The sequence below is a fragment of the Pempheris klunzingeri genome, chromosome 19 (assembly GCF_042242105.1).
Source record: "Pempheris klunzingeri isolate RE-2024b chromosome 19, fPemKlu1.hap1, whole genome shotgun sequence".
In the NCBI taxonomy this organism is placed as follows: Eukaryota; Metazoa; Chordata; class Actinopteri; order Acropomatiformes; family Pempheridae; genus Pempheris; species Pempheris klunzingeri.
Genome location: NC_092030.1, coordinates 7,819,895 through 7,846,149, shown reverse-complemented (window position 1 = coordinate 7,846,149; position 26,255 = coordinate 7,819,895). Strand labels below are relative to the sequence as shown.

General features: G+C 42.8%; 2 protein-coding genes across 2 annotated transcripts; one reads left to right on the top strand and one right to left on the bottom strand.

Moving 5' to 3' along the window:
* Window positions 1–571: 571 nt before the first annotated feature.
* Window positions 572–3,893, top strand: LOC139219218 (WD repeat-containing protein on Y chromosome-like). Its single transcript, XM_070851024.1, has 2 exons — window positions 572–3,199; window positions 3,852–3,893. The coding sequence occupies exons 1-2, from the start codon at window positions 572–574 to the stop codon at window positions 3,891–3,893; spliced, it is 2,670 nt and encodes an 889-aa protein (XP_070707125.1).
* Window positions 3,894–7,385: 3,492 nt separating this feature from the next.
* On the bottom strand, window positions 7,386–25,824 carry LOC139219217 (cilia- and flagella-associated protein 44-like). Its single transcript, XM_070851022.1, is given in 31 exon segments — window positions 7,386–7,412; window positions 10,414–10,541; window positions 11,584–11,707; window positions 11,795–11,865; window positions 11,971–12,071; window positions 12,654–12,895; window positions 13,795–13,966; window positions 14,224–14,353; window positions 14,427–14,567; window positions 14,679–14,857; window positions 15,168–15,298; window positions 15,455–15,605; window positions 15,875–15,930; window positions 16,418–16,694; window positions 17,233–17,375; window positions 18,219–18,413; window positions 18,648–18,800; window positions 18,891–18,910; window positions 18,913–18,985; window positions 19,174–19,383; window positions 19,473–19,567; window positions 19,677–19,776; window positions 20,443–20,490; window positions 20,602–20,757; window positions 21,682–21,846; window positions 22,040–22,154; window positions 22,938–23,010; window positions 23,013–23,153; window positions 23,244–23,346; window positions 23,857–23,945; window positions 25,680–25,824. Coding segments are annotated over 31 exon segments (3,954 nt in total).
* Between the last annotated feature and the right edge of the window lie 431 nt (window positions 25,825–26,255).

Here is a 26,255-nt window from a genome sequence, read left to right as displayed (position 1 = left end):
TAAACAGTTTTTATTTAACTTGCACTACGGTTTGCCACTTTACACTTCCAGTACATTTCTTTTTTTCTTTTTAGAATATATTTTACACTGCAGTGTTCATTTTGTACTTCTGTATTTGGCATTTTTACTCTGTATATTGCATTTGGTGCATTTTTACTCTGCATATTGCATTTGGTACTTTTTATAGTGTATATTACATTTTGTATTTATTTACCTTTATTTTACTTATTCATTTACCTTGCTAATTTTCAACATACCGTGTAAAGCCAGTCAGATGGGAGGGGATATCACAATGAATACATCAGGATGCTCGGTCTGTATCCTGGCAGCAGTGCTTTTACTGACAATTTGTTAGAGATGCTTTTTTTTTTTTTTTGAAGTTTTGTTTTTATTTGAATTTGTGATGACAGATTTTCCTGACAAAGCTATGACATCATTCTAGAATGTGGCTTTGATCTTCACACAAAACTCTAGATAACTTGTAAGGTGTAACAGGAATTCTCTCATTTCAACAAACGTCACCAAGACGAAAACACTGGTTCACTGGTTAATTGGTTACAACGCAGTATCAATGGAGAGAGACACAGAAGAGCAACCTGAAGAGGATGCCATGGGCGACCTTACAAATACAGGAAAGATGTTCAGTGCTAAAGATATCCCAGAGATTGTTAAATTGTTTCGAGAGGCTGATGTTGATGGAGGTGGAGGGTTGGATATGGAGGAGTTTTGTGTTGCAATGGAGACGTTGTACGGTACTGTGAGTAAAGAAGACCTCATAGCCCTCCACATGCAGATTGACACAAACTGCGATAAAACTGTGGACATTGGTGAGCTGCTGGACTTCCTTGTGAACAAAAATAAGGCATTAGAAAAAATGGACTGCAAAAATCAACCCTTTCCCAAACCTATGAAAATGATATCCCTGAATCAACATAGAGCAATCGTTGCTCTGCTCTTCTGTCCTTATGAGGACAAAGCTAATGAGAACTCTTGTGTTCCAGTAGGACAAACCAGGACTTACCAGAGAGGTCAATACCTGACTATTACCACAAATGGTATCTTAAACTCGTGGACAGACACCTTTGACACCTCATACCTAATTAAGTTATTAAAAGAAAGTAATGAACTTCCTTTTTCGCACAAAAAGAAACTGCATGTTAACCACATGGTCCACTTCAGTGATCTCCATCAGCTGGCTATATGTACTACTGACAGACAGGTGCTGATCTATGGCATTAGTGTGTTCCCTGAGCTGTTTGGTTTAGTTCATTGTTTAATAATAGAGGACAACATAGTGGAAACTATGAACTACTGGTCCAATGGGACCAAAGCAGTGTTTTCATTAGGGGATGTAAGAGGCTTTTTGACCGTGTTCATCTCGTACGATGTAAAAAAAAATGGCCTCTTCTTCAGCAAAGCTTACGAAGGAACCACTCAGCGAGACTTTTATGTGTCAACCCTGTTAAAAAACCCCTCAAAGGACTTTCTATGTGTAAAAGTCGACATGTTTAATGATATCTGCTCTCAGGTCCGATACTTTCCAACACTTGACTCAATCGCCGTCTGTGGCAGTTCATCCATGACCATGGCCCTTGTTGCGCTACCCAAGGAATTCAAGACCAGCGTGTCCACCAAAGTCTTTCACAGCAGTAAAAATAAGGAGTTTTTCACCTGTGTTGGATACTCCATTATGGCTGAGCGTCTGGTGACAGGTGGTGCAGATGGCTTACTGAGGGTCTGGTTTCCCCACAAAACCACGGCCTGTGAGCGCGAATTACCAGGACATGTTAAACCCATCACCCACATTGAGTTCAATCACAAAGACAAAATATTCACAACTTTTTCCATAGACAAGAACATACGTGTATGGTCTGAGGATGACTTGCTCTGTCGGCAAAGCCTCCTGGTTGAAGGTATGGGAATGGTCCCAATCTCCACTATATATTTTAACGCATACAACAATGAATTATTCCTGATTAACACAAATATAGGAAAATATCTTGGAAGAGGGACAGATGTTTTTAGAAACGCATTAACATCCCATGACAAGCCCCTGTGTTCTACTCTCTATCACAACATTTACAAGCAGGTTGTCTCTGTGTGCCTGAATGGTGTGGTGACAGTGTGGGATGTCTTGACGGGAAAGGCTGTCATGGAGTTTAAAGCCTCTCCTGTCCAGTGTGTGGGGCTTACCACCATGGCATTTGATGGGGCACAGCGCAGACTGATAACAGTTTCCCAGGATAGGAAAGTGAGACTGTGGAATTTTAACAGTGGAACAGAGCTTAGAGTTCTTCCTGTTACCATGCCATGGCAAGTGACATGTATTGCTTCCTTCAACAATAGGCTGTTTGTGTCTGGAAGGAAGTCCCACGCCATTTTTGACCTGGATCTAGAGGGATATGACAACAGATATTTGGAGCATGATTATTTAGATGGCATTTCCTCCATGGATGTGCACCATGACACTCTGTTTACTGCCTCGAGCAATGGAAAGATTGTTATCTGGGATGCCGAAACTGCAACGGCTCTCTACTGGCTCGATGTCCCTCAGAACCCTCGAATACAGCTATTATTCAAAAAACATCAAGGCCAGACAGGGACGCTGCCTGTTAAGGAGATTCGAAAAAATACCGGAAACACTGGGATAACTCTGTGGCATAAGAAATCTAGACCTCTGACTGGGAATGAGAATGCAATGGATTTCAGTCCCTTTGTTATATGTCTAAAGACCAGGGATATTGATGTTAACACAGCAACATTGTTGACTTGTACAGATGGCTACATCCAAGCCTGGTCTGTTAAAATTAGGGGAGGCCTGTTAGGAAAGTTCAGGGCAGTGGAAGATGAAGATGCAGTCATTACCGCCATGTCGACTGATGTCAATGAACAGATACTACTGACTGGGGACAGTACCGGGAAGATTTATGTGTGGGACATTCAAGAATATGGTTTTAAAGACCAGACAGAAAAGGGGCCATTTGAGGAGATAAGTAGGCGCCGTGTGTCAGCGTGTCCACCTCCTCTGCTGGGTTCCTGGCAATCTCACCCCACAATGGTGGTGAGTGTTCAGTATGTCCCTAGTAGTAGCAGCATACCCAGCATAGTTACTGCTGGGTTGGATTGCAATATCCGGCTTTGGACAGACACGGGCTGCTGCATAGGCATCTTTGGGAAAGACTATTGGGGTGCTATGCAGGTCAGCTGTGAAAACAATGCTGACCAGGAGCTGAAAGAAGAAGAAGAAGCAGTCGAAGCAGAGACAGAGACAACAAACTATTCAATGTCATTCACTGAGTCTATAACCACTCCATGGCCCCTACTAGAAATAGAATATTGGCTGCATCGTAGAGCTGACCGGGAACGAGAATTATTCGGTGATCATAAGAAAATATCACATCAGAAATTGTCATCTGAAATGACTAAATTGCACTGGATTGACCCAGGACCTAAAAGAAAGAAGAAACTGTATACTTGGCAATCTGAAGATGGCTCAACACCATGTTTGCAGGAGACCATGGTGACCACAGGTACTGACCGTACAAAGGTCTCTATTGTGACAGAAATGGTGGACCATATTAGGAACAATAATCAACGTATACTCAAGACTCAGAAGAGAGACACATTAAATGGCAGTGAGGGTCAATTGACACCATGTCCACCAGACATCCCACCAGGCCAGGACTTACACTTGCCACCCATCCTGACTAGGCCTCAACTTACAGATCAACAGACCCTATCTTCAAACGAATCTTTGAACCAGATTAGGAACAATAATGAATGTATGCTCAAGACTCAGAAGAGAGACACATTAAATGTCAGTGAGGGTCAATCCACAATGTGTCCCCCAGACATCCCACCAGAACAGGATTTACTTCTCCCACCCATCCTGACTAAGGCTCAGTTAACAGGTTATAAGACCCAATACAATCGACAACCACCTCAGACCCCGGTCATCAGAGGTGGCACTGACCGTAAAAAGAGCTCTCCTAAGACAGAATTTTTTAACAAGATTAAGTACAAATTTTGGCGTATGCTTGAGGCTCGGAAGAAGAGAGACACATTAAAATGCAGTGATGGTCAATTCATACGGTGTCCCCCAGACATCCCACCACGCCAGGATTTACATCTCCCACCCACCCCGACTAAGCCTCAGCTTACAGGTCATAAGACCCAATACAATCCACAACCACCTCAGACCCCGATCATCAGAGGTGGCACTGACCCTACAAAAAGCTCTCCTCAGACAGAATCTTTGAAGAGAGACACATTAAATGGCAGTGAGAGTCAATTCACACCGTGTCCACCAGACATCCCACCAAGACAGGATTTACTTCTCCCACCCATCCCAGCTAGGCCTCAGTTTACAGGTCAACAGACCCAATACAATCCACAACCACCTCAGACCCCAATCATCAGAAGTGGTACTGACCCTAAAAAGAGCTCTCTTCTGACAGAATCTTCTAACCAGATTAGGAACAATAATGAACGTATGCTCAAGACTCAGAAGAGAGACACATTAAATGGTAAACAGGGTCAATTCACACCGTGTGCACCAGGCATCCCACCACGCCAGGACTTACACTTGCCACCCATCCCAACTAGGCCTCAGCTTATAATTCATAAGATCCAATTAAATCCACAACCACGTCGGACCCTGATCATCAGAGGTGGCACTGATGCTACAAAGAGCTCTCCTCAGACAGCGCATTTGAAGAAAGACACATTAAATGGCAGTCAGGGCCAATTCACACCGTGTCCACCAGACATCCCACCATGCCAAGATTTATGCCTCCCATCCATCCTGACTAGGGCTCAGTTTACAGGTTATAAGACCCAATACAATCAACAACGACGTCAGACCCTGCTCATCAGACGTGACCGTAAAAAGAGGTCTCGCCAGACAAAATCTTTTAACCAGGTTAGGAACTATAAGATACGTATGCTCCAGGCTCAAAAGAGACGCGCATTAAAAGCCAAAAATGGTCAACTCACACCGATTAGGCTTGAGGTTACAGTTCATAAGATCCAATTAAATCCACATCGGATCCCGGTCATCAGAGGTGGCACTGACCCTACAAAGAGCTCTCCTCAGACAGAATCTTTGAAGAAAGACACATTAAAACGCAGTGAGGGTCAATTCACACCGTGTCCCTCAGACATCCCACCAGGCCAGGATTTACCTCTCCCACCCATCCCAACTAGGCCTCAGTTTACAGGCCATAAGACCCAAGACAATCCACAACCACTTCACACCCCGCTCATCAGAGGTGGCACTGACCGTAAAAAAAGTTGTCGTCAGACAGAATCTTCTAACCAGGTTAGGAACAATAATGAACGTATGCTCAAGACTCAGAAGAGACGCACATTAAATCCCAAACAGGTTCAATTCACACTGTGTCCACCAGACATCCCACCACGCCAGGACTTACACTTGTCACCCATCCCAGCTAAACCTCAGTTTACAGGTCAACAGACCCAATACAGTCCACAACCACCTCAGACCCCGATTGTCAGAGGTGGCACTGAACCTACAAAGAGCTCTCCTCAGACAGAATCTTTGAAGAGAGACACTTTAAATGCCAAACAGGGTCAACTGACACCTTGTCCACCAGACATCCCACCAGGCCAGGACTTACACTTGCCACCCATCCTGACTAGGCTTCAGCTTACAGGTCATAAGGTCCAATTAAATCCACAATCACATCATACCCCGCTCATCAGAGGTGGCACTGACCCTAAAAAAAGCTCTCGTCAGACAGAATCTTCTAACCAGATTAGGAACAATAATGAACGTATGCTCAAGACTCAGAAGAGAGACACATTAAATCCCAAACAGGGTCAACTCACGCCTTGTCTACCAGACATCCCACCAGGCCAGGACTTACACTTGGCACCCATCCTGACTAGGCTTCAGCTTACAGGTCATAAGGTCCAATTAAATCCACAACCACGTCATACCCCGCTCATCAGAGGTGGCACTGGCCCTAAAAAGAGCTCTCGTCAGACAGAATCTTCTAACCAGATTATGAACAATAATGAACGTATGCTCAAGACTCAGAAGAGAAGCACATTAAATTCCAAACAGGGTCAACTCACACCTTGTCCACCAGACATCCCACCACGCCAGGACCTACACTTGCCACCCATCCCGACTAGGCTTCAGCTTACAGGTGATAAGGTCCAATTAAATCCACGACCATGTCATACCCCGCTCATCAGAGGTGGCACTGACCCTAAAAAGAGCTCTCGTCAGACAGAATCTTTGAACCAGATTAGAAACAATGATGAACGTATGCTCAAGACTCAGAAGAAAGACACATTAAATGGCAGCGAGGGTCAATTCATACCGTGTCCACCAGACATCCCACCACGCCAGGACTTACACTTGCCACCCATCCCAGCTAGGCCTCAGCTTACAGGTCAACAGACCCAATACAGTCCACAACCACCTCAGACCCCGATCATCAGAGGTGGCACTGACCCTAAAAAGAGCTCTCCTCAGACAGAATCTTTGAAGAGAGACACATTAAATGGCAGTGAGGGTCAATTCACACAGTGTCCACCAGACATCCCACCATGCCAGGACTTACACTTGCCACCCATCCCAGCTAGGCCTCAGCTTACAGGTCAACAGACCCAATACAGTCCACAACCACTTCAGACCCCGACCATAAGAGGTGGCACTGACCCTACAAAGAGCTCTCCTCAGACAGAATCTATGAACCGGATTAGGAAAAGATATAGGTATATGCTTGAGACTCAGAAGAGAGACACATTAAAAGGCAGTAAGGGTCAATTCACACGGTTTCCACCAGACATCCCAGCACGCCAGGATTTACGCCTCCCACCCATCCCGACTAGGTCTCAGCTTACAGGTCATGAGACCCAATACAATCAACAACCACGTCAGACCCTGCTCATCAGAGGTGGCACTGACCCTAAAAAGAGCTCTCCTCAGACAGAATCTTCCAACCAGATTAGGAACAATAATGAACGTATGCTCAAGACTCAGAAGAGACACACATTAAATGCCAGACAGGGTCAACTCACACCTTGTCCACCAGACATCCCACCACGCCAGGACTTACACTTGCCACCCATCCCGACTAGGCCTCAGGTTACAGGTCATAAGGTCCAATTAAATCCACGACCACATCTTCCCCCGATCATCAGAGGTGGCACTGACCCTACAAAGAGCTCTCCTCAGACAGAATCTTTGAAGAGAGACACATTAAATGACAGTGAGGGTCAATTCACACGGTTTCCACCACGCCAGGATTTAAGCCTCCCATCAATCCCAGCTAGGCCTCAGCTTACTGGTCATGAGACCCAATTAAATCCACGACCACATCTTCCCCCAATCATCAGAGGTGGCACTGACCCTACAAAGAGCTCTCCTCAGACAGAATCTTTGAAGAGAGACACATTAAATGACAGTGAGGGTCAATTCACACGGTTTCCACCAGACATCCCACCACACCAGGATTTACACCTCCCACCCATCCCGACTAGGTCTCAGCTTACTGGTCATGAGACCCAATGCAATCAACAACCACGTCAGACCCCGATCGTCAGAGGTGGCACTGACCCTAAAAAGAGCTCTCCTCAGACAGAATCTTTGAAGAGAGACACATTAAATGACAGTGAGGGTCAATTCACACGGTTTCCACCAGACATCCCACCACGCCAGGATTTACGCCTCCCACCCATCCCGACTAGGTCTCAGCTTACAGGTCATGAGACCCAATGCAATCAACAACCACGTCAGACCCCGATCATCAGAGGTGGCACTGACCCTAAAAAGAGCTCTCCTCAGACAGAATCTTCCAACCAGATTAGGAACAATAACGAACGTATGCTCAAGACTCAGAAGAGACGTACATTAAATGCCAAACAGGGTCAACTCACACCTTGTCCACCAGACATCCCACCAGGCCAGGACTTACACTTTCCACCCATCCCGACTAGGCTTCAGGTTACAGGTCATATGGTCCAATCAAATCCACGACCACATCTTCCCCCGATCATCAAAGGTGGCACTGACCATACAAAGAGCTCTCGTCAGACAGAATATTTGAAGAAAGACACATTAAATGACAGTGAGGGTCAATTCACACGGTTTCCACCAGACATCCCACCACGCCAGGATTTACGCCTCCCACCCGTCCCAGCTAGGCCTCATCTTACAGGCCATAAAACCCAAGACAATCCACAACCACTTCACACCCCGCTCATCAGAGGTGGCACTGACCCTAAAAAGAGATCTCCTCAGACAGAATCTTCTAACCGGATTAGGAACAGATATAGGTGTTTGCTTGAGACTCAGAAGAGAGACGCATTAAATGGCAGTGAGGGTCAATTCACACAGTGTCCACCAGACATCCCACCACGGCAGGATATACGCCTCCCACCCATCCCGACTAGGCTTCAGCTTACAGGTGATAAGGTCCAATTAAATCCACGACCACATCATACCCCGCTCATCAGAGGTGGCACTGACCCTAAAAAGAGCTCTCGTCAGACAGAATCTTTGAACCAGATTAGAAACAATGATTAACGTATACTCAAGACTCAGGAGAAAGACACATTAAATGGCAGTGAGGGTCAATTCACACCGTGTCCACCAGACATCCCACCACGCCAGGACTTACACTTGCCACCCATCCCAGCTAGGCCTCAGCTTACAGGTCAACAGACCCAATACAGTCCACAACCACCTCAGACCCCGATCATCGGAGGTGGCACTGACCCTAAAAAGAGCTCTCCTCAGACAGCACGATTGAAACAGACTAGGTCCAATAAAGACGGTTTGTCCAAGATTCGGCGAGACACATTAAAAGATTGTAAATGGCGGTGAGGTCAAGAAGGGGTCTGAACACCATTCAAAACATGTACGTTTCTCACCCACTTTCACTCAGTCTAAGATGGGTGAGAAACATACATGTTTTGAAGGATGTTCAGACCCCTTCTTGACCTCACCGCCATTTACAATCAACGACACAAGCAGCGCTCTCTTCAGCTGTGGAGGTTGGTTCATAGATGAAGAGATTGCTGCTTGTGTCTGTATTTAGTTGGGTTTACTCCGGGGGCTCCGGTTTCTTCCCACTGTTAAAATAATTGAATGAAAAATGAATAAATAAAAAAATCAACAACAATATTTGCTGCGAGTATTTAATAAATCTAACAGTATCATTATCTGACTGACTCAAGTGAATGATGGTCAACATGCACCACCATACTGTTTCTGGATCATTTTTACATCAAAGAGAATTATTTGAGAAAACATGTCTGCACACTGTACAACATTCATCAGGGTGTATATATTTGATAACCCTTTAGAATATAAGTTCTATAAAGAACCTTTTCTGTTAAGTATTAAGATAAGATAAGATAAACCTTTATTCGTCCCACATTGGGGAAAATCGCGAATTTGCAGCAGCAAAGAACAAGAACAACAAGTGCAAAGATAAGTTCAACAACAGGTGCCTATATGCCTATTCCATATAGAACCAACAAAGGTGCCTCAAACAACCATCAAAAAAGGGTTCTTTGGGGCATCTTAAATGGTAAAAAAATAGAAAGAAAATACACCTTTGACAGGTAGGTTCTTGAAGTTTTTGTAGATGTGGTTCAACTCCGAAAATTAAATGATCCTTCAGCACAGGGGTCTCAAACTCAAATTGGCTTGGGGCCACTGACAGCATTGTTATCTTACAGAGGAGGGCCACTTCAAAAATCCATGTACTAGAAAAAACATGCAATATGTCTGCAAATTTTTCTTTCCACAATTTAGAATTTGTCATTTTGAACAAAACAAAATGTAAACTACAGTTTATAAACATTTTCCAAACATTTGTTTTCAACTTCTAGTACAGGTCTTTTGTTCTTGTTCTTTTAAAAACTAAAATGACTTAATTAAAATAATATAATAAAGCCTCAATCTCAAGCAAAAAAGAGTGAACAGTAGTTTATAGACTTATTCAAATTGACATGACACCAGCTGAAGTTACTTCAAAATCAGAGAACGTATTCCATTTTTCGTGCATTTTTGGCGATTCACAGGGATCATAAATGAACTAGTCTGAGGGGGTTGAAGCGATCCACTTCAAATTTGGCAGTCTTGTATCTGACGCCTTAATGATGAAAAGTTATCAAAATGCTGTACAAAAGTGTAACAGCGTGGCGTCGGCAGAGCCTCAAACTGCGGTTCTCGCCATGAAACAGGAAGTGGATTATAACTCGGCTGTAGATGATCAAATCTGGCCCAAATCTATCATGTTTGATGAGAGTCCGGCCCTGAACAGATATATAGGACAATATTCACTGACACTCGTAGCGCCTCCGAGGGGCTATAGGAAATGTCATGTTTTACTCTGGCGTCCACAGAAAAGAAAAGTCTGTTGTACTCACGGTGGGCCTCATAGTACAGAGCTCCACCTGCAGCTGCTTGATGCGCTCTTGCAGTCTTTTCAGCTCCGCCCTGTCCACCAGCAATGCTGACCTCAGGTCAGACAGCAGCGAGCCATCACATATTCAATCTGGTAGATGAATGAAGAATGTGGAAGGGAGAGAAAAGGACAGAGTAATTTCAGGTGATGATAAAATGTCGAAATATAGCATGTGAAATCAAAATCTAAAAGGGAAAGAGACAAAGGCAGAGTATAGTACTGACGTCCAGGGATGCCAATATTACAATAAAGTCACTTCATATTTGAAAATAATCAATTTCAAACATCTAATTTTAAATTTTATTGGAATATTTGAACATGCATTACTACTGCCATAGTGATCATGAAATTAAATATGAAATTGAATTGAATATTCATCGACAAATTGTTGAAAAAACAAAACTTGACACTGACGATGAAATTGCAATAGAGCTACCAATGGTCAGTAGAAAAAAAATCAATTCATCATTTAAGTGGTTCCAGTTATCATTTTCGGACATTTTGGACCAAACAATGAATCTCTAAATCAAGAAAATAATCAACAGATAAGTCAATAATGAAAATGATCCCCTGAATTGTGAAGTGGACTTTTATTTGAAATTTTAATTATGTCCTGATTTTCTATCTACATTTCTAATGAAAATAAATTGTCCTTTCTTATGGTCATTTTCATACTGGCAGGATTTTCACCTCTTCATTGAAATCTTGGGGATTGGGCACCAATCAGAAGACACCATCCCACTGCTCTGGTTTCTGGTCAGGATTGTCTAATATAAGCAAATGCGGGCTTGTTTTGATGGTGACACACAAAAATAAAAGGTCAATTCTTTTTTACCTGTCTTCTTTAGGCTTGTATGTGTTTGAAGCCAATGCACAAGAACACCTCCATTGACACATAATGGTTCAAAGGCAGTTAGTACAGTAAAACGCACTGCAGTGAGTTTAAATGTCCTTGATTACATGGAGAATAATACCATTATTGCTAACCAATATTGCTTTATCTTATGTTAAGGTTTCAACTGTTCGTACTACACTGCTAACCGTCTTCAAAGGTTACCAAAAATATGCTTACAAATGTGTAGACTAGAGCTTGGATTTGTTTTGTCATCTGTGAACCTCCACAGTTTTTGGCTGTTTACCTGGCTCAGTCTGAGAGTAACCACCACATCCAGGTCATTGATTTTCTGCTGTTTCTCTCTGTAGACTAACTCCACGTTGTCCTCTGCTGCCTTCCGTTTGCTCTTCACTGATCCCTGCTGCAGAGCCCAGCAAGAAAAAAAGAAGTAAATAAAAAACCAAAAGAGCAGCAACATGTCAGATGACACACAGAGACAGAGTATGACCTTCTGGGTAAGGCTGTCACACTGAAACTTCAGAGCTTTAGCACTTTTCTTCTCACACACACAGGTAAAGCCTGTTGAACTTGAAGCATAATGAAGCGCTGTAAAATACCTCATTTTCCAAAACGTGTTCCTTCTGCGTAGGACAGTGGCTTTATCATATTTTGAATATGACTGACGTGTTTTCTGGGTGATCTCCCCCTCTCCTTCCATCTCTTTCTCTAGCTGCTCCAATACACTTGTGGCTCCATCTCGCTCCCCCTTCCCCAAGGTCCGGGCCCTGTTTGAAAATAAAGATAGATAAACCTTTAACAATATGGAATCAGCAGCTAATATTCTGTGATCTTAGGTGTGGTTTAAGGTTCACGACGGGCTTAAACCTTTGTTGTCTGGGTCAAAGTTGCATGACTACGTAAGCCCCCCTGCTGTGCCCTCAGAAGTCAAGGTCACCGGATCTGAGGTTTAAATTAAGTTAAACCTACGGCAGACCTGGTTTAACTGAGCTTTAAGTTTAGTACGAGGACAGATTTCTATCTCAGATCACACTTTATTACGTCTTGAAATGTTCCATATTTTGCCATGCCTACTTCCAGTGTGCTGCATGATGTTGAGCTTCTCTGACACACCTGCACTGAGGGGCTCAGACTCCTGGTTAAACTGCAGTTTGGTGGCAATGAGACATGAGTTGAAGTCACTGTTGTAACTGCTTTTGTGAAGCCTAAAGCTGACACAATTAGAGCTTTTTAAAGACTACAGAAGTGTAGTAGTCCAAAGTGATAAAGATCTGCTAGTGTTTTTCCTCTACTTTCATCTAAGTCTGGCCTTCTCGGTCTTGGTTCAAACTAAAATCTGGCTCCTGTACCTCTGTTCCTTAAGAATCCTGTATCGCTCCAGGATGACCTTGTTGTACTGCAGCTTCTTCTCTGGGGTTTCTTCAGGCAGTATAGTGGGCAGAGCGGGCAGAGGGCGGTGGAGATGGGCCACCAAATGCTGCTGCACCTTCTGGACCTCCTGAGCCTGAGCTCGTAACTGAGACACCAGGCGAACCTTGGAGTCCCCCAACACCACGATCCATCCATTCATCTCAGTCTTCTTCCTATGGATCTGGTGGGATGGACTGAGTCAATAAATGAATTTGTTCTTTCAATCATGGATTATTTTTTAATTATTCTGTTAATGATTTGTTCTATAAAGTTTGAAACGTGTGGGAAATGCATATCATCAGTCTCTAGAACCCAGTGTTCTTGGTTGTCTGACCAACAGTCCAAAACCCATACATGTCCATAGATATTAGCTTTGCAGTGATCTAAAGGCTTTTAAGTTGAGGACACAGATATCATTTCACATAAAATCTTGCCTCGTGTTAACTTAATATGTATACTATGTTTTGCACACAGCTAGGGGCTGAAACATGTCATTGTGGATGAATTGGTTGATTAATCAATCAAGTACTTGTTTGGTTTATAAAATGTCAGAAAATAGGGGAAAATATGGATTATAGTTTCTTAAAGCCCAAAGTGACTTCATCTATGTTCTGTTTTGTCTCACCACCTATCTAAAACAAAACAATATTCAATTAATTACCACATAAAACAAAGAAAAATATCAATTGTGCACAACTGAGGACTTTTAACTGGGCAATTACTGGCATTTTTACTTTGACATCAACTTTCAGCTCCACATTTACCAAATATCAAATGAGCACAGACGGTATCTAGACGGTAAATGTACATGTACACCACCTTTCTACTCTATTCAACCACTCAAAGTGTTTTAACACTACATCCACAGGGAAATTTCTTGAGTAGACTGTTGATTGACACACATTCACAGTTTGCAGCTGTGCTTCAGAAGCATACTGTATGTTGTTGAGGAGACGTTTTCTGCGAAAGGGAACAATACATATGTGCACCATTCATGAGATGACACCTGTGAGTCTGAAACATAAGTTCAAATATGTATAGTATTAGTATTAGCAAATGTGTGTCTGTGTTTGTGTGTACATTTTGCTCCAGGTCTATCAGCTCTGCTTCCTTCCTCTCAGCGTTCATCCTCAGGTGTTTTGGCACCGCAAACTCTGACTTCAGCTTTAAGTCTCCAAGGTTCTCTTTGACTTCAAGAATGGCCTGCACATCCTGTGGATCCTCGTGGTTCATGTTTGACAACTCTGCATAACTGAGACACCAACAATCCACTTCAGTTTTTCACCAGCATCACAATAGCTTCAGTAGAGGCCCATGACTTACTTTGGCCCCTGAGATCCCTAGCTGGTTAACTTGGCACCCTAACCCTAACCCTGACCCTGGCCTTGACCTGCATTTTTAATAGATTAATACAGAAAATATCATGACCATGAAAGAAAACTGACAATGCCACATAAATCTAATATGAGCCCAGAGGCCTGAGGTGATGTTGTTGGACATTACACTCACAGTTGGTCCCATTCCTGCTGCCTCTTCTCCATCTCAGCTCGGGCTTTTTCAGCATTCTCTGCAGCCCTGCTGAGCCTCTTGACCTGCTGACCTATCCTCATGGCCACCGGAGGGCGCGGCACGTGCTTCTCTGCAAAACACGCACAGGTGATGGGTCAAGCATGTCTCTGGCAGGTGAAAGAAATACACAAATATTTTCCTACCTTCTAATCTGCTGCTGTCTTTTGCAGGCTTGGCTCTGCAGACAGGCTTTTCTATGAGTTCGGCACCAGAACTCAGAGAAGAGCCTGTCTGATGTGTCCCTGCTGGACAAGTCACCAGAGGGGCCAGAGGGACCTGCTCCTCTGGAAAACACGCACAAGTGATGGATCAAGCATGTCTGTGATGTGTGGTTAAAATCAAATACACAAATATTTTCCTACCTTTTGATTTGCTGCTGTCTTTTGTAGGTTCACCTCTGCTTGGCTCATTACTGACTTTTGGTGCTGCAGCTCCGTCTCTGTTGGGCGAGCTGGATCTGCTCTGATGTCCGAGCCGGGCTGAAGGCTCAGTGAGCGCCGGCACAGGGTAGGTGGACACTCTGTGGTCAGTGCGGATGGCAACCACAGTAACCACTATGGTCCCCCTAGTTACCCTGACCCTGAAAGCAAATCAAGTCTTTTGTTATCAATAATAACTTCCAGAACATCTGGAAATGTTAAACCTGTACGCTCGTCTGTTCCTTTATCTTGCAACATCAAAAACCTTTGTGTTCTACTCTTAACTTAGCTGAAACGTGTGATGAACTAGAAAATGTATTTATCTTACCATAGACAACATTTAGGCCACTTACACTGCAAGTGGGTTTCTTCTAATGTTCAATTAATATGAATTATGTCTGTGTGTGTGTCTGTTTGTTTGTGTGTGTGTGTGTGTGTGTGTGTGTGTGTGTGTTTAGTCAGTACAGCTCCTGCATTTTGCTGAGTGCTATCTTGCTGCGCTCCTCTTCCCAGGCCAGCTGCTTTCTGATCTGTCTCTCTTGCTGGGCCCTCATCCTCTCTGCCTGCTCTCTAAAAAACGGGGTCAGCTCCAGCTCCTACACATACAGACACACACACCAGACAAAAGTGAGGCCATTTTAGTGAGAGTGACATAAACTGTCAAATAAGACGGAAATGGATAACCCAGGTATGTATGTGTACGTGTGTGTGTGTGTGTGTGTGTGTGTGTGTGTGTGTGTGGTTGTGTGTACCTGTGGTTTCAGGCGAAATTGTTCAGGCAGGCCCTGGTTGACTCTCAACACTTCTTCATACTTCTTCCTGAGCTCAGCCAGCTTCTTCCTTTTTGCTGCCTTCCTCTGCTCAGCCTCCTGACGCAGACGGTTTTGCTTATCCGTCTCTAGGCTGAAGGGAGCCGGGGTGGGGCCGAGGATTAGAACATTAGACAAAACTTGAATGATTTTTGATGAGTTACAGTGACACCAAAATATAGATTGAGTTAAATATAAGAAATTCCAATGAATGCTAAAGAATAAAATGCAGACAGTTCTCTACTGCAAATAACTTCCATATTTGGAGACGCAGAAAGAAAGAAACATTAAAGATACACAGAAGACAAAAATAGAGACAGAGAGCAAGTGGACCAACTTATCTCTAAATATATTCACACTCACCTGCAGGCTGCTGGGTTTTCAATGTCCTGGGCTGATTCCTCATTCTCAAGAGCCACCTGTCAGAACAATATATGAACAAGATGATATTATTTTTTCATTCATGCTCATCTACTACCATCTATTTGGCCAAACTGCACTTTACCATACCCCGAAATCCTGAACCATGCAAATGTGCAGCTTTGTAAATCTGATGAAACTAATAGGCACATTTCTGTCTTTGTGCATAGGCTTACACACAGTTTTAGTAATGAATCTACACAGAGCTTTATGCATTTGGCCCCTGGAGTACTTGGTGCCATTGTTTACAGAACATTATCGTTCATCAGTGTGGATGCTCATATCGTTATCGTTGTGGTTTGTGTTATCTTTCGTGGTGTGGAAAGCTAAGACAAAGTATTGGATGAACCGTGAATATTTGTACCAAATTTCATGACAATCCAGCCAATAGTTGTTAAGCTCCATCAGTCTGGACCAAAGTGGCCCATCAAAGATGAAGTCTACAGGAAAGAAAAGAAATAAAATGTTAATAAAATATGGACTGACCCTGGGTAAAGGAACCTTGGCCCTTCTCTGTGGGCTTTTCTGTAACTGCTCTGGTTTAAGCAGGCTGAAGGAGAAGATGTTCCCGTCCTCTCCTGCCGTCAGCACAAAGTGATCATCGTAGCCACAGCGGATGTGCCGTACGTGTCCATATTGGTTGTCGTGAACGCTGAGAGCCCAGAAGGCCTGCATGGAGGTGAGGTGCTGGTCACCGGGCTGCAGAGGGTAAACCCTGATGGAGCCTGACTGCATGCCGCAGAACATCAGCTGCCTGTTGGAGCTACAAAACACCCGGAAGGAAACGTTAAACAGGTAATAGTATTGTTGTTCCATGTGAGGGAGGCTCATCAGTTTACCTCCCAAAAAATGTTCCTTGACTTCTGACCCAATTTCATTTAACAGTCTTTCTGTGTTGACTTTTGATAGACTTAAAGCTGCATTGGATTTTTGGCCACTAGGAGGCAGGAAAACAGGCTGACAGACAACAGGCCTTATAAAACTAGGATGGCTGACATTTAAGCACACAGTTGACTTTTTACACATGTGGAAAACACAGAGCAACATTACTTCATTATCATCCCATTGGACTTGTGCTTGTGTCCACCTGATCAATGTAAGTCCAATATTCCCTCTCCTCCTGTAAACACCTGCCTGCTATAGCTTAAAACAGGGTAGATAAAGGACTGCACTATGCAATAAATGTGCTGTAAAACCTCAACTGTGTTTAGCACTACCAACATCATTTTCACGTTACATTCAGGCATTTGATGAGGTTGTTGATATAAAAAATACTGATTTGTTAGTTTTCCTCAGGCTACCTGAAGCTGACGGAGCGAATAGGGTCATCTTCTGTGTTGTGGATTGGCCGGAAGTCAAATGGCTCATCCTGCCTCTGCTCTGGATCCTGGTCCTGGTTTTCAGAGAACTTACAGTGATACAGGAAACCTGAGTCAAAGCCTCCCTGCAGAGGGGCGAAAAGAGAAATGGATTCAGCCTTTACGGGAAAACCCATAGTCTTCTTAGATTATTTCTTTCATTAAGTATTATCATTATCATGTAAAGTAGTGATAGCTCCACCTTCTCATGTTCTACATCTCCAAGAATGCCTTTTGACACCCTGAACAGGGAGACCACAAAGTTACTGAATGCTTTATTTTCTTCTTCTGTGGGTCTATGAAATTGGTTTGTGTGTCTTCATTGTTCTCCCTGTATGACTGTCAAACATTGGTGTAAAAATTCCTCGCTTTGTGATTTTGATTGGTAAGTTGACTACGTCAGTTGATTCAAGATGGATGATCCTTTTGTAATGTCTTGAACATTCTAGTTATGATTGTCTCCTGTTGAGATATTATTGTGAAATGACAAGAAACACAGTATAGCATACGTGTGTGTTTGTGTGTCTACCTTTGGAGACACATTTCAGACTGAATACCAGTTAAATGGGGGCAGCTCATTTTTGGGTCAGTGGTTAAGGATAGGGTTAGGGTTAGGCAAGTAATGGTTATGGTTAGGGTAAGTCTATGTAATGTCCCCAAAAGTGACCTGTTCCTGTGTGAGTGTGTGTACGTGTTTCTTTGGCCCTGCTCAGACGTGCCATTAACATCACAGGATCACAGGATGCATTTTGGATTTATTTACAGAGCATGGAAGTGAGATCTGATCACAAGTGGTCACTGGAGACACAAGTGCAGACGCATTTTAATGCCAGGTGGAAACACACACACATAGAGCTGACCACCCAAGACGCATGCTAATGTCAGGCCTTTGTGCTTGTGTGTGTGTAAGGGTGTGCGTGTCTGTGTACCATAGACAGCCAGAACTGGCCAGGCTGTGAGTAGAAGCCACAATAGATAGGACTTGGAGTATCGGGGATGTAGTTAGCAGGCAACTCATCCTCCTTCTCTTGCTCTGCATCCAGCTGCTTTGATTCTTTCGGCCTCTCTTCTCTCTCTCTCTTCTTCTCCTTCATAGCTTGACGTCTTGCAATTTCTTCCTCCCTCTGAAATACACAAATACACACATTTAAACGCAATTGGTCTGAAACTCAAATACAGCTTACAGGTATTTCATTAGTCATGCAGCAATCCCTTTAAATAAACTTTAAGACAGCAGGGAATGAAGGAAAGGAGTGGCCATCAGGAGTAATTATGACTTAGATTACCAACAATATAATGTAATACAGCCATAAATCGGGACACATACAATTAAAAGATAAGAGAGACCAAGCCCTGACCTTAATTCGAGATTTGATGCTTCTGAACCTGAAAGATCTGCTGGGCAGGTCAGGCATCAGGAAGGTTTTGGTGGGCCTCGAGGCCTCTGAATCAGGACTCCCCACCTCAACCACATGACCACTCTGACACAGGATGAGCAGCCTGCTTTCATGCTGGGTAAATCCATGAAAGAAAGCAGATGAATCAATATCGTTCCATCACAAAGATACACAAAGTGCCCGCAGGTCAGCGACAAGACTTACATGTGAGTGAGGAGACCACTCCCGGGAACGTAGATGAAGCCGATGGGGTTGTATTTTTCCCCGACAGTGAAGAAGAACACAGTGCTGTCTGAGCTCTGAGCAGGAAGGTAGTGGAGAGGGGTCAGAAAGCTCTTACTCACTCTGAACTTCTGCAGGACTTTAAAACTTTGCTTGTTGTGATGTGTGATGGCTGACTTGTGTGTGTGATGATTGATTCGCAATATTATGTTTCGTTAAAGTAAACAAGCATTTTGACAAACTGCTGTTTTCTGCTTCCTCTTACCCCCGTGGCGAGGATCTCTCCATTTCGTTCATACGCGACTGCAGTTACGGGGGCATTATGGGGTTTGAAAGCCTGTTTGAGGCGCAGCTTGGCCTCTCCTTCGGGGCTGGGTCCAGTGTCCACGTGCAGCCTCTGAGGGTCGTACAACTCCAGCAAACGGACTAGCCCGTCCTCATAGCCTGCCACCAGTAGACCTCCACTCTGGTTCACCTAAAGAGACAACACCAGACAAACACCAGAAGTCAGATTTTTGTCACATGATGTGTTGTGGAATGATATACTTTCACAGGGACGCTCACCGAAAGTGGAGCCCAGATGACAGCAATTCCACCCTGACTGAAGCGAATGCTGCTCAGTTCTCTTCTTGCCAAGAAGTCAAAAACTTTGACTGAGCCTGGAGAGCAGGAACAGACGCACACAGAGTATCTGTTATAGTGTGTGTTTGTGTGTGTTTGTCAGTGTCTTTGCAAACATGTGCAGGTGTGGAAATGTGTGTGACTCACAGTCTAGAGTGGTTGTGGCCATCAGGTGGGATTTACATGACACGTCCAGGCCCTGGATTGATCCGGCGTGGAAGGAAAACAGGCACTCTGGATCAGGAGCCTGCAGACACAGACCATACACCATGTTTTTCCATTCATTCATTACAACATGTCATCATAGAGTAAGATTCATGGAATATAGCTTTCCACTAGGACTAGGCAATATTATCTACGCATCACCATTAACACTATATTCGCCTCAATGAAAAGAAATAATGAGAAGTTTTCATCGCTTGTGTTTGTCACATACCCAAAAGTTATTGTGTTCCTGCTGCAGAAAACACTGTAGTTTACAGTAAACAACATTCTTACAAGAATCACAGCACACAAAATCTTCCAATTAAACAAAATGAAGAGAACAAATGCAGAGGAAATCCAAATGAAGTGCTGATTGTAGTATGAGGACATATTTCAAATTTTTGTCAGCATATTTTATTTGCATTCATATATTTTTTGAATAATAATAATTGATTTTACATGAATGTTTGAAGGTAAAATCCATGATTGTGTACAGAACCTTTCGTTGGAGTGTCTCAACCTGCCTGTGTAAAAGAATCGGTACAGTCTAATTGCATTGATTCTACCCTGATGTGAGGGTAGGCACAGTTTTCTGTACATCAACCACAGACTGGTAGAAGTGTTGATAGCAACACCATAGGCGGCCAAGAATAGAGTAAAGTTTATATCAATAAAGTAAAATGTACAAGTGTCAGTGTGGGAAACTCACCGTGTTGCTGAATGAAAGATCCAGTTTCCAGATGGCTCCACTGGAATCCTAAAAGACCACATAGTGGAGATATCAGGTTTGGATATTTCATTGAGGTGAGGCTCAATCACGTATTAGAGATGGTTTTAATCGGTGACCTTTGACCTTTTACCCACTGACCTGAGCAAACCAGAGGCAGGAGTAAGGCAGGGAGCTCTTCACCACAGAGGAGAGGCACACGTTGTGTCCGAGCAAAGTCTCATTTATAGGCTCAATCTCAAGTCTGTTGCTGTTGTGGTCATTGTCAGCAGTGTCAATGCTCTCTACGTTCCAGACCTGCAGGGGGTCAGAAGGTTTTACTGACTCCCTTAAAACTGACCGAAAACCTAAAGGAAATTATCCAATTTCTGTACAGAGAAACCTGAACCTGATGCCAACTCACATCAAAAACATTACTGATACAAAGAGCTCCAAATGTCAACTATTTTGAAAAAACACTCTTATGAATAATATTTTTCTAACCTTGTAAAACTTGAAACATCTTTTTTTTGTCTTTTACTTCTGCTGCATTTTACATTCTTCTAGTTAGTTCATTTGTCAATGTTAATGTTCACATTTGTGAAATTTGTCAAATCATTTGTGTAGTATTGGACCCCAGAAAGACAAGCACCTGCATTGGCAGAAATAAATGCAATCCTAATCAACATTTAACAACAATCTTGGCACCTGTGCTCTCAATCAATCTCTGAGTTGTGTTTGGACTTTATCTGGTGTACTGCTGCACCAAATGTGCATTAATCCACCAATGAAAACAGTCCCCAACAAATGCACTATTTCCTCCTGTTTGAGTAACATCAGCTAAAAACTAAAGTGCCCTGCTGTTTCAGGAAATTAATTTTAGAAATGAAACTATAAACTTACAAAACATTTACATTTTCAATACTGATGCCAGACTTATCCTTTAGTGACAGCCTGCCATAAAGTAGAGCAAATGTTACAAATAAACATGTGTTTTTGGCCCCAGAGCTCTGTATCAATACATATCACTATAATGTGACAGTGTTTTAGGGATGAATACGGCTGTCTTCAGAAGATATTTTAGACACAAGACATAGTTGAAAATGAAAAACATCAGTGAAATGGAAATGATAACCAAATAGTTACAGGCAGGTCATTGTTCATTATGGTAAAAAACCATGTAGAAAAATACTACTTGTAAAAGCAAAGCATTTTGAGGTTGCGTTATTGCAAGTATCTTACCCGGACTGCTCCATCAGAGCCAAACGTCATCAGCTCCCCATTCTCTAGGGAAAATGGCTGGACCATCCCGGCGTGGCAGTTTTGCCCCCCCTTACAGCAAATCTCCACCTCAATGGCATTCCCATCCCACAGCAGCAAGTTCCCCCAGTCTGAGCCGGACACCATCTGACAGGAGGAGACGAGGGGCATCAAAGGGCAGAAGTAACAACTGTGTCATCTGCAGAGGTGTCTAACTGTGTCTAACTACAACCTGGAGGAACCACCAGCATGGCTGTAAACTTAAAGTCTTGTTCAAAATATCTCCAGGCCTTCTTGACTTGTGTACAAGCCAAACCTGACAGAACAGCAGGCCACAGACCTTTCCATCCGGAAGTTCCACGAAGCCCTCAATGTCAGTCGCTTGAGTTTTCCCAAAATGTCCCATAAGCCTTTGCAATTTAAGACCTGTGAATGTGTTGACCATTCTCCAGAACCTGAGAAAGAGAAGCAGAGAAAGTGTTTTAAATATTTGGCAGCATGAATGCATTCAGTATCAGTGCAAGGGAATAATTCTCTGATTTCCTGGAAATCACTGACACATAAACCCCAGTAAAATCTTTAAGTTAAAAACTTTTCCTGTTCCATTTTTGTACAAGTGAAAACGAGATAAGAAAAGGATAATACCCGACGAGGCTTATACCATGGTCATTTGCCAAAGAAAAGAAGGAAGACAATTCATTTATATTTTCATGCGTTTTGCAACCAAAAAGTTTTTCACAAGCCGTGACTCTCTTTCCCCAGTAATGCCTGATGGGTCTGACTAATACGAGGAACAATCATTACCATCCTACCATCTTATGCAATGGAAATGTTATAGGTATCCATTATCACAATTTTTGAACAGACAGCCAGCAGCCAATCAGAATTGAGTATTCACCTAGACCATGGTATAAAAAATGTTAATTAGTGAACTTAACAGGGACAGGTAGGTGGATCGTAATACCTTTGAACAGGGCCAGACTAGCTGTTTCCCCCTGTATCCAGCAAGTAAGCTAAAATAACTGGCTGCTGGGTCCAGCTTAATACTGAATGGACAATGATGGATGGATGGATTTGCTGAGGACTGTTGAACATTTTCTGCTACCACACTTAACATCATCTGCATTTTCTTAGTTATCCACTGGAAAATGGAGTAACTACGTGGGCCTAACAATTCCAATCAGAGCAATGCTTTAACAGGGTTACTGGGTTTTAGAAGGATTCAGTGTGTCCTTTACTTGATGTGTTCATATCCTGACGTTGTGAGAAGTTCCGGGTTGTATGGTGAGAAGCTGACTCGGTAGACCTCTGAGAAGTGGCCTTGCAGTTCAGCGTGATCTTCTCCTGCATCCAATCCCACACTGTCAGCATGTAGTCGGGTGCGCTACCCACGCTGGCCAGCAGGCTCCCGTCACGGCTGAAATCCACACAGGTATACGCCCGCTCTGTACCGCCTACAGACATGACAGTTAAAACATGATCATCAATAAAACACAGACATAAAATTTTGAAAAAAAATGAATAACTCGATGGGACCTATTTACCTCTGAGGATGCGACACGGTTGTAAGGAGGGATATTCATACACTATGATGTTGGGCTGGTTGCCCTTTTCTGCTACAGCAAAGTACTCCTTGCTAGGGTGTGCCTTAACACACACACACACACACACACACACACACAATTTTAATAGCAGTAGTCCCTTAAATGCATGTTAAGGAGTTAAAGATTAAACACTGTTTTAACATACATGCGTGAATTAGAATGAGTAGTCTGTGTTAAGTTAGGATTTGCATTCAGTAAAAATGTGTGTTAATAAAGAGTTCACTGACTGCTGCTTTCAATTGAAGGTAAGTCGAACTTTAACTTGTTTAAACCTAGTTAATACTCTAACAATATATCATAATGCATAATCGTATTGGAATTCTGCCTGTAAAACATACACTTTGATACTGCAGTGTAACAACTTAAAAATATAAGAAAATAGTATACATCCCCATACACCTGCTCAAGTAGCACAATTTCAAAGCTGCACATCAATAAATGTGAACTTGTGAGTGTGTGTCCATGTCATCAGTGTTTCCTGCACTCTGTCACAGACAGACTGGAGCCTCAGAGTGTGTCTTTACCTACATGACATGTTTGTCAGCCATCTTACCATGATGGCGCCGATTCCTCCTCCACTGCAGGACCGGATGTATCTCTGCTCCTTGGTGGAAACGTCCAGCAGGACGAGCAGGTTACCTGCTATAAAGATCAGAGTTCTGTCATCCAGCAGCTGCAGGTTCCCTTTGCACCCACAGTCATAGCCAAAGGAGTGACTGAATGCAGGACAAATTAAGGATCAAGATCAGATTCACTGAAGGTGTAATTTACTTTATTCTATTATGTTACCAAAGGTCCTTAAATAACAATAATGATAAGTGCTTGCTTACAATAACAAACCTTATCCACTATAATATTTACTATTTTTACCATTACTATGGAAGTATTGGCAGTGACATATCCATCACATGCACATTTATAGTAATAATTATAACATTGTGCAGTATAATAATACTATATTACTGCTATAGTGTTATCATTATGCTTGCATCACTGAGTTTTCACTATTAGATCCTGTGAGAGAGGAAACATTTGAAAGTAGCCATCAGCCTCCAATGAACCAACTGGTGGACTTTTCTTAAAGCCTCTGATCCTTGACGTCTGGCCTGATGCCACCTGTCATGAATCAATATTGGGGTAGTGATGGGGTATACGATCGCGAGTCTGGTAGGGTGATTAATTTGAAAACGGATTCTCTTTGCCCTTTCTATGTCATGAAATGTCTTGCTGCCACTTCCTGATCTGAAAGGTAAAGCAAATGCAGAAGTGCCTTAAACCTGCATTCTTTCAAATAATCTAGGGCTCCAAAAGTATGGCAGTCACTGGCTGTGTTAGGGATGGCATACTAACGTACTATTTATACCAAGTATGACATCAAATTGAGAATGGAGTGTGTTTGAGCTGCATAGTATGTGGATTTAGAGCACGCGAGAAATTCCCAGATGTATACTAGATTAGCAAGCATTAGCAAGTATGGCTCACTTGTCATACTCAACCGCCCCAAAATGCATTGCGTCTCTTCAGACCATTGAACAGCATTCACACAAAATAACAATAATATGAATGCTGAACAGCATTCACACTAATGATGGCCAGTAGTGATGTGCAGATTATGTACGGATAACTCACCCACCGCCAGCCACCTTAATTAATTAATTTCTCCAATTCAGAAAATGATTTATTCTGTCCTTAAACATTACGTTGGGCAGCCTGAGCTTTCTGGATGATTTCTTAATTGTTCCTTGTAGGTCTGAGTGATTTCTACAACGATTTAACGTTAGAGATCAGAGAGGCTAATGCCAATGCAGAAAACACTGTGGGACGTTTAAGCAACGTAACTACACATACAACATACACCGCAGTTAAAAGGGGAACAGGCAGAGGAAACTTTTCAGGGGAAACAACATTTGACGTCTGAAGTAAATGCTTTAGACCATTTAGACTGTTTTAGACAATTTAGAGCAGAGCGGAGGGATATAGTCCTTTAACTCCTTTACCGCTAACGTTAGCAACATCAACGGCAGTTTGACTGCTTTCGTTTCTTAATCTTAAAACTACACCTACAACACACACTGCAGTTAAAAGAGGAACAGGCAGAGGAAACTTTTCAGGGGAAACAACATTTGACGTCTGAAGTAAATGCTTTAGACCATTTAGACTGTTTTAGACAATTTAGAGCAGAGCGGAGGGATATAGCCCCTTAACTCCTTTACCGCTAACGTTAGCAAGGTCAACGTCAGTTTGACTGCTTTCATTTCTTCATCTTAAAATGTAGTTAAGTACTGCACAGTGAACGCGATAAAAGAGACAAATACATTTTCAGTCATCTCGTATCTCGTAACACTTTCGTCAACGTTTTATGCTATTTTTGGCTACCTTTTTCAATTGTACTCCTTGTCGCCACAAGAGTCCACAAGTCCGTTTCAGTCCGGAGGCGTTGCCAGGCAACATGGAATGTCACTCCGCTGCAAAGCCTGCTGGTTAATGAAGTCCTCGACACTTTGTTTTTGGATCGATCCATGGATGAGTCTCTTTCATGATCTTTTGCGTTTCATCATATTGGGATCAAAAAGCTTTTTGATCCCAAATCCTCAAAGATTTGAGATAAATTGTAGATTTCATATGAATGAACTGGGCCCTGCCTCCGATGCTATATCCAGCTTTATACATCCATAGTTCTGAAAAGGGAGAAGAATCACAATATATTTGGTTCTGCTGCACTAACTTAAATTCTTTCTTTCTTTACTTTTAAATTGTCCATTGTGAGTATGGCAGTTTTATAGAGTGCAATGTTAAATCAGCGAAGTACGCTTTTAAATGTAACTGTGAATAATGTCAGTTCAAAGCTCCATTTAACTGGCTTTGTCAGAGCTCTAAGCAGTGTTGATGATACAGGCAACAGATACACTCCTTATCATGACTGTAAAGTTTATTAATACTAATAAAGAAGAA

What these genes read in the sequence shown, in the direction of transcription:
- LOC139219218 (XM_070851024.1), top strand. Translation starts at nt 572, where the DNA reads ATGGAGAGAGACACAGAAGAGCAACCTGAAGAGGATGCCATGGGCGAC. An exon ending in ACTATTGGGGTGCTATGCAG is followed by an intron (nt 3,200 to 3,851) that starts GTCAGCTGTGAA and finishes TGTGTCCCCCAG; the next exon opens with ACATCCCACCAGAACAGGAT.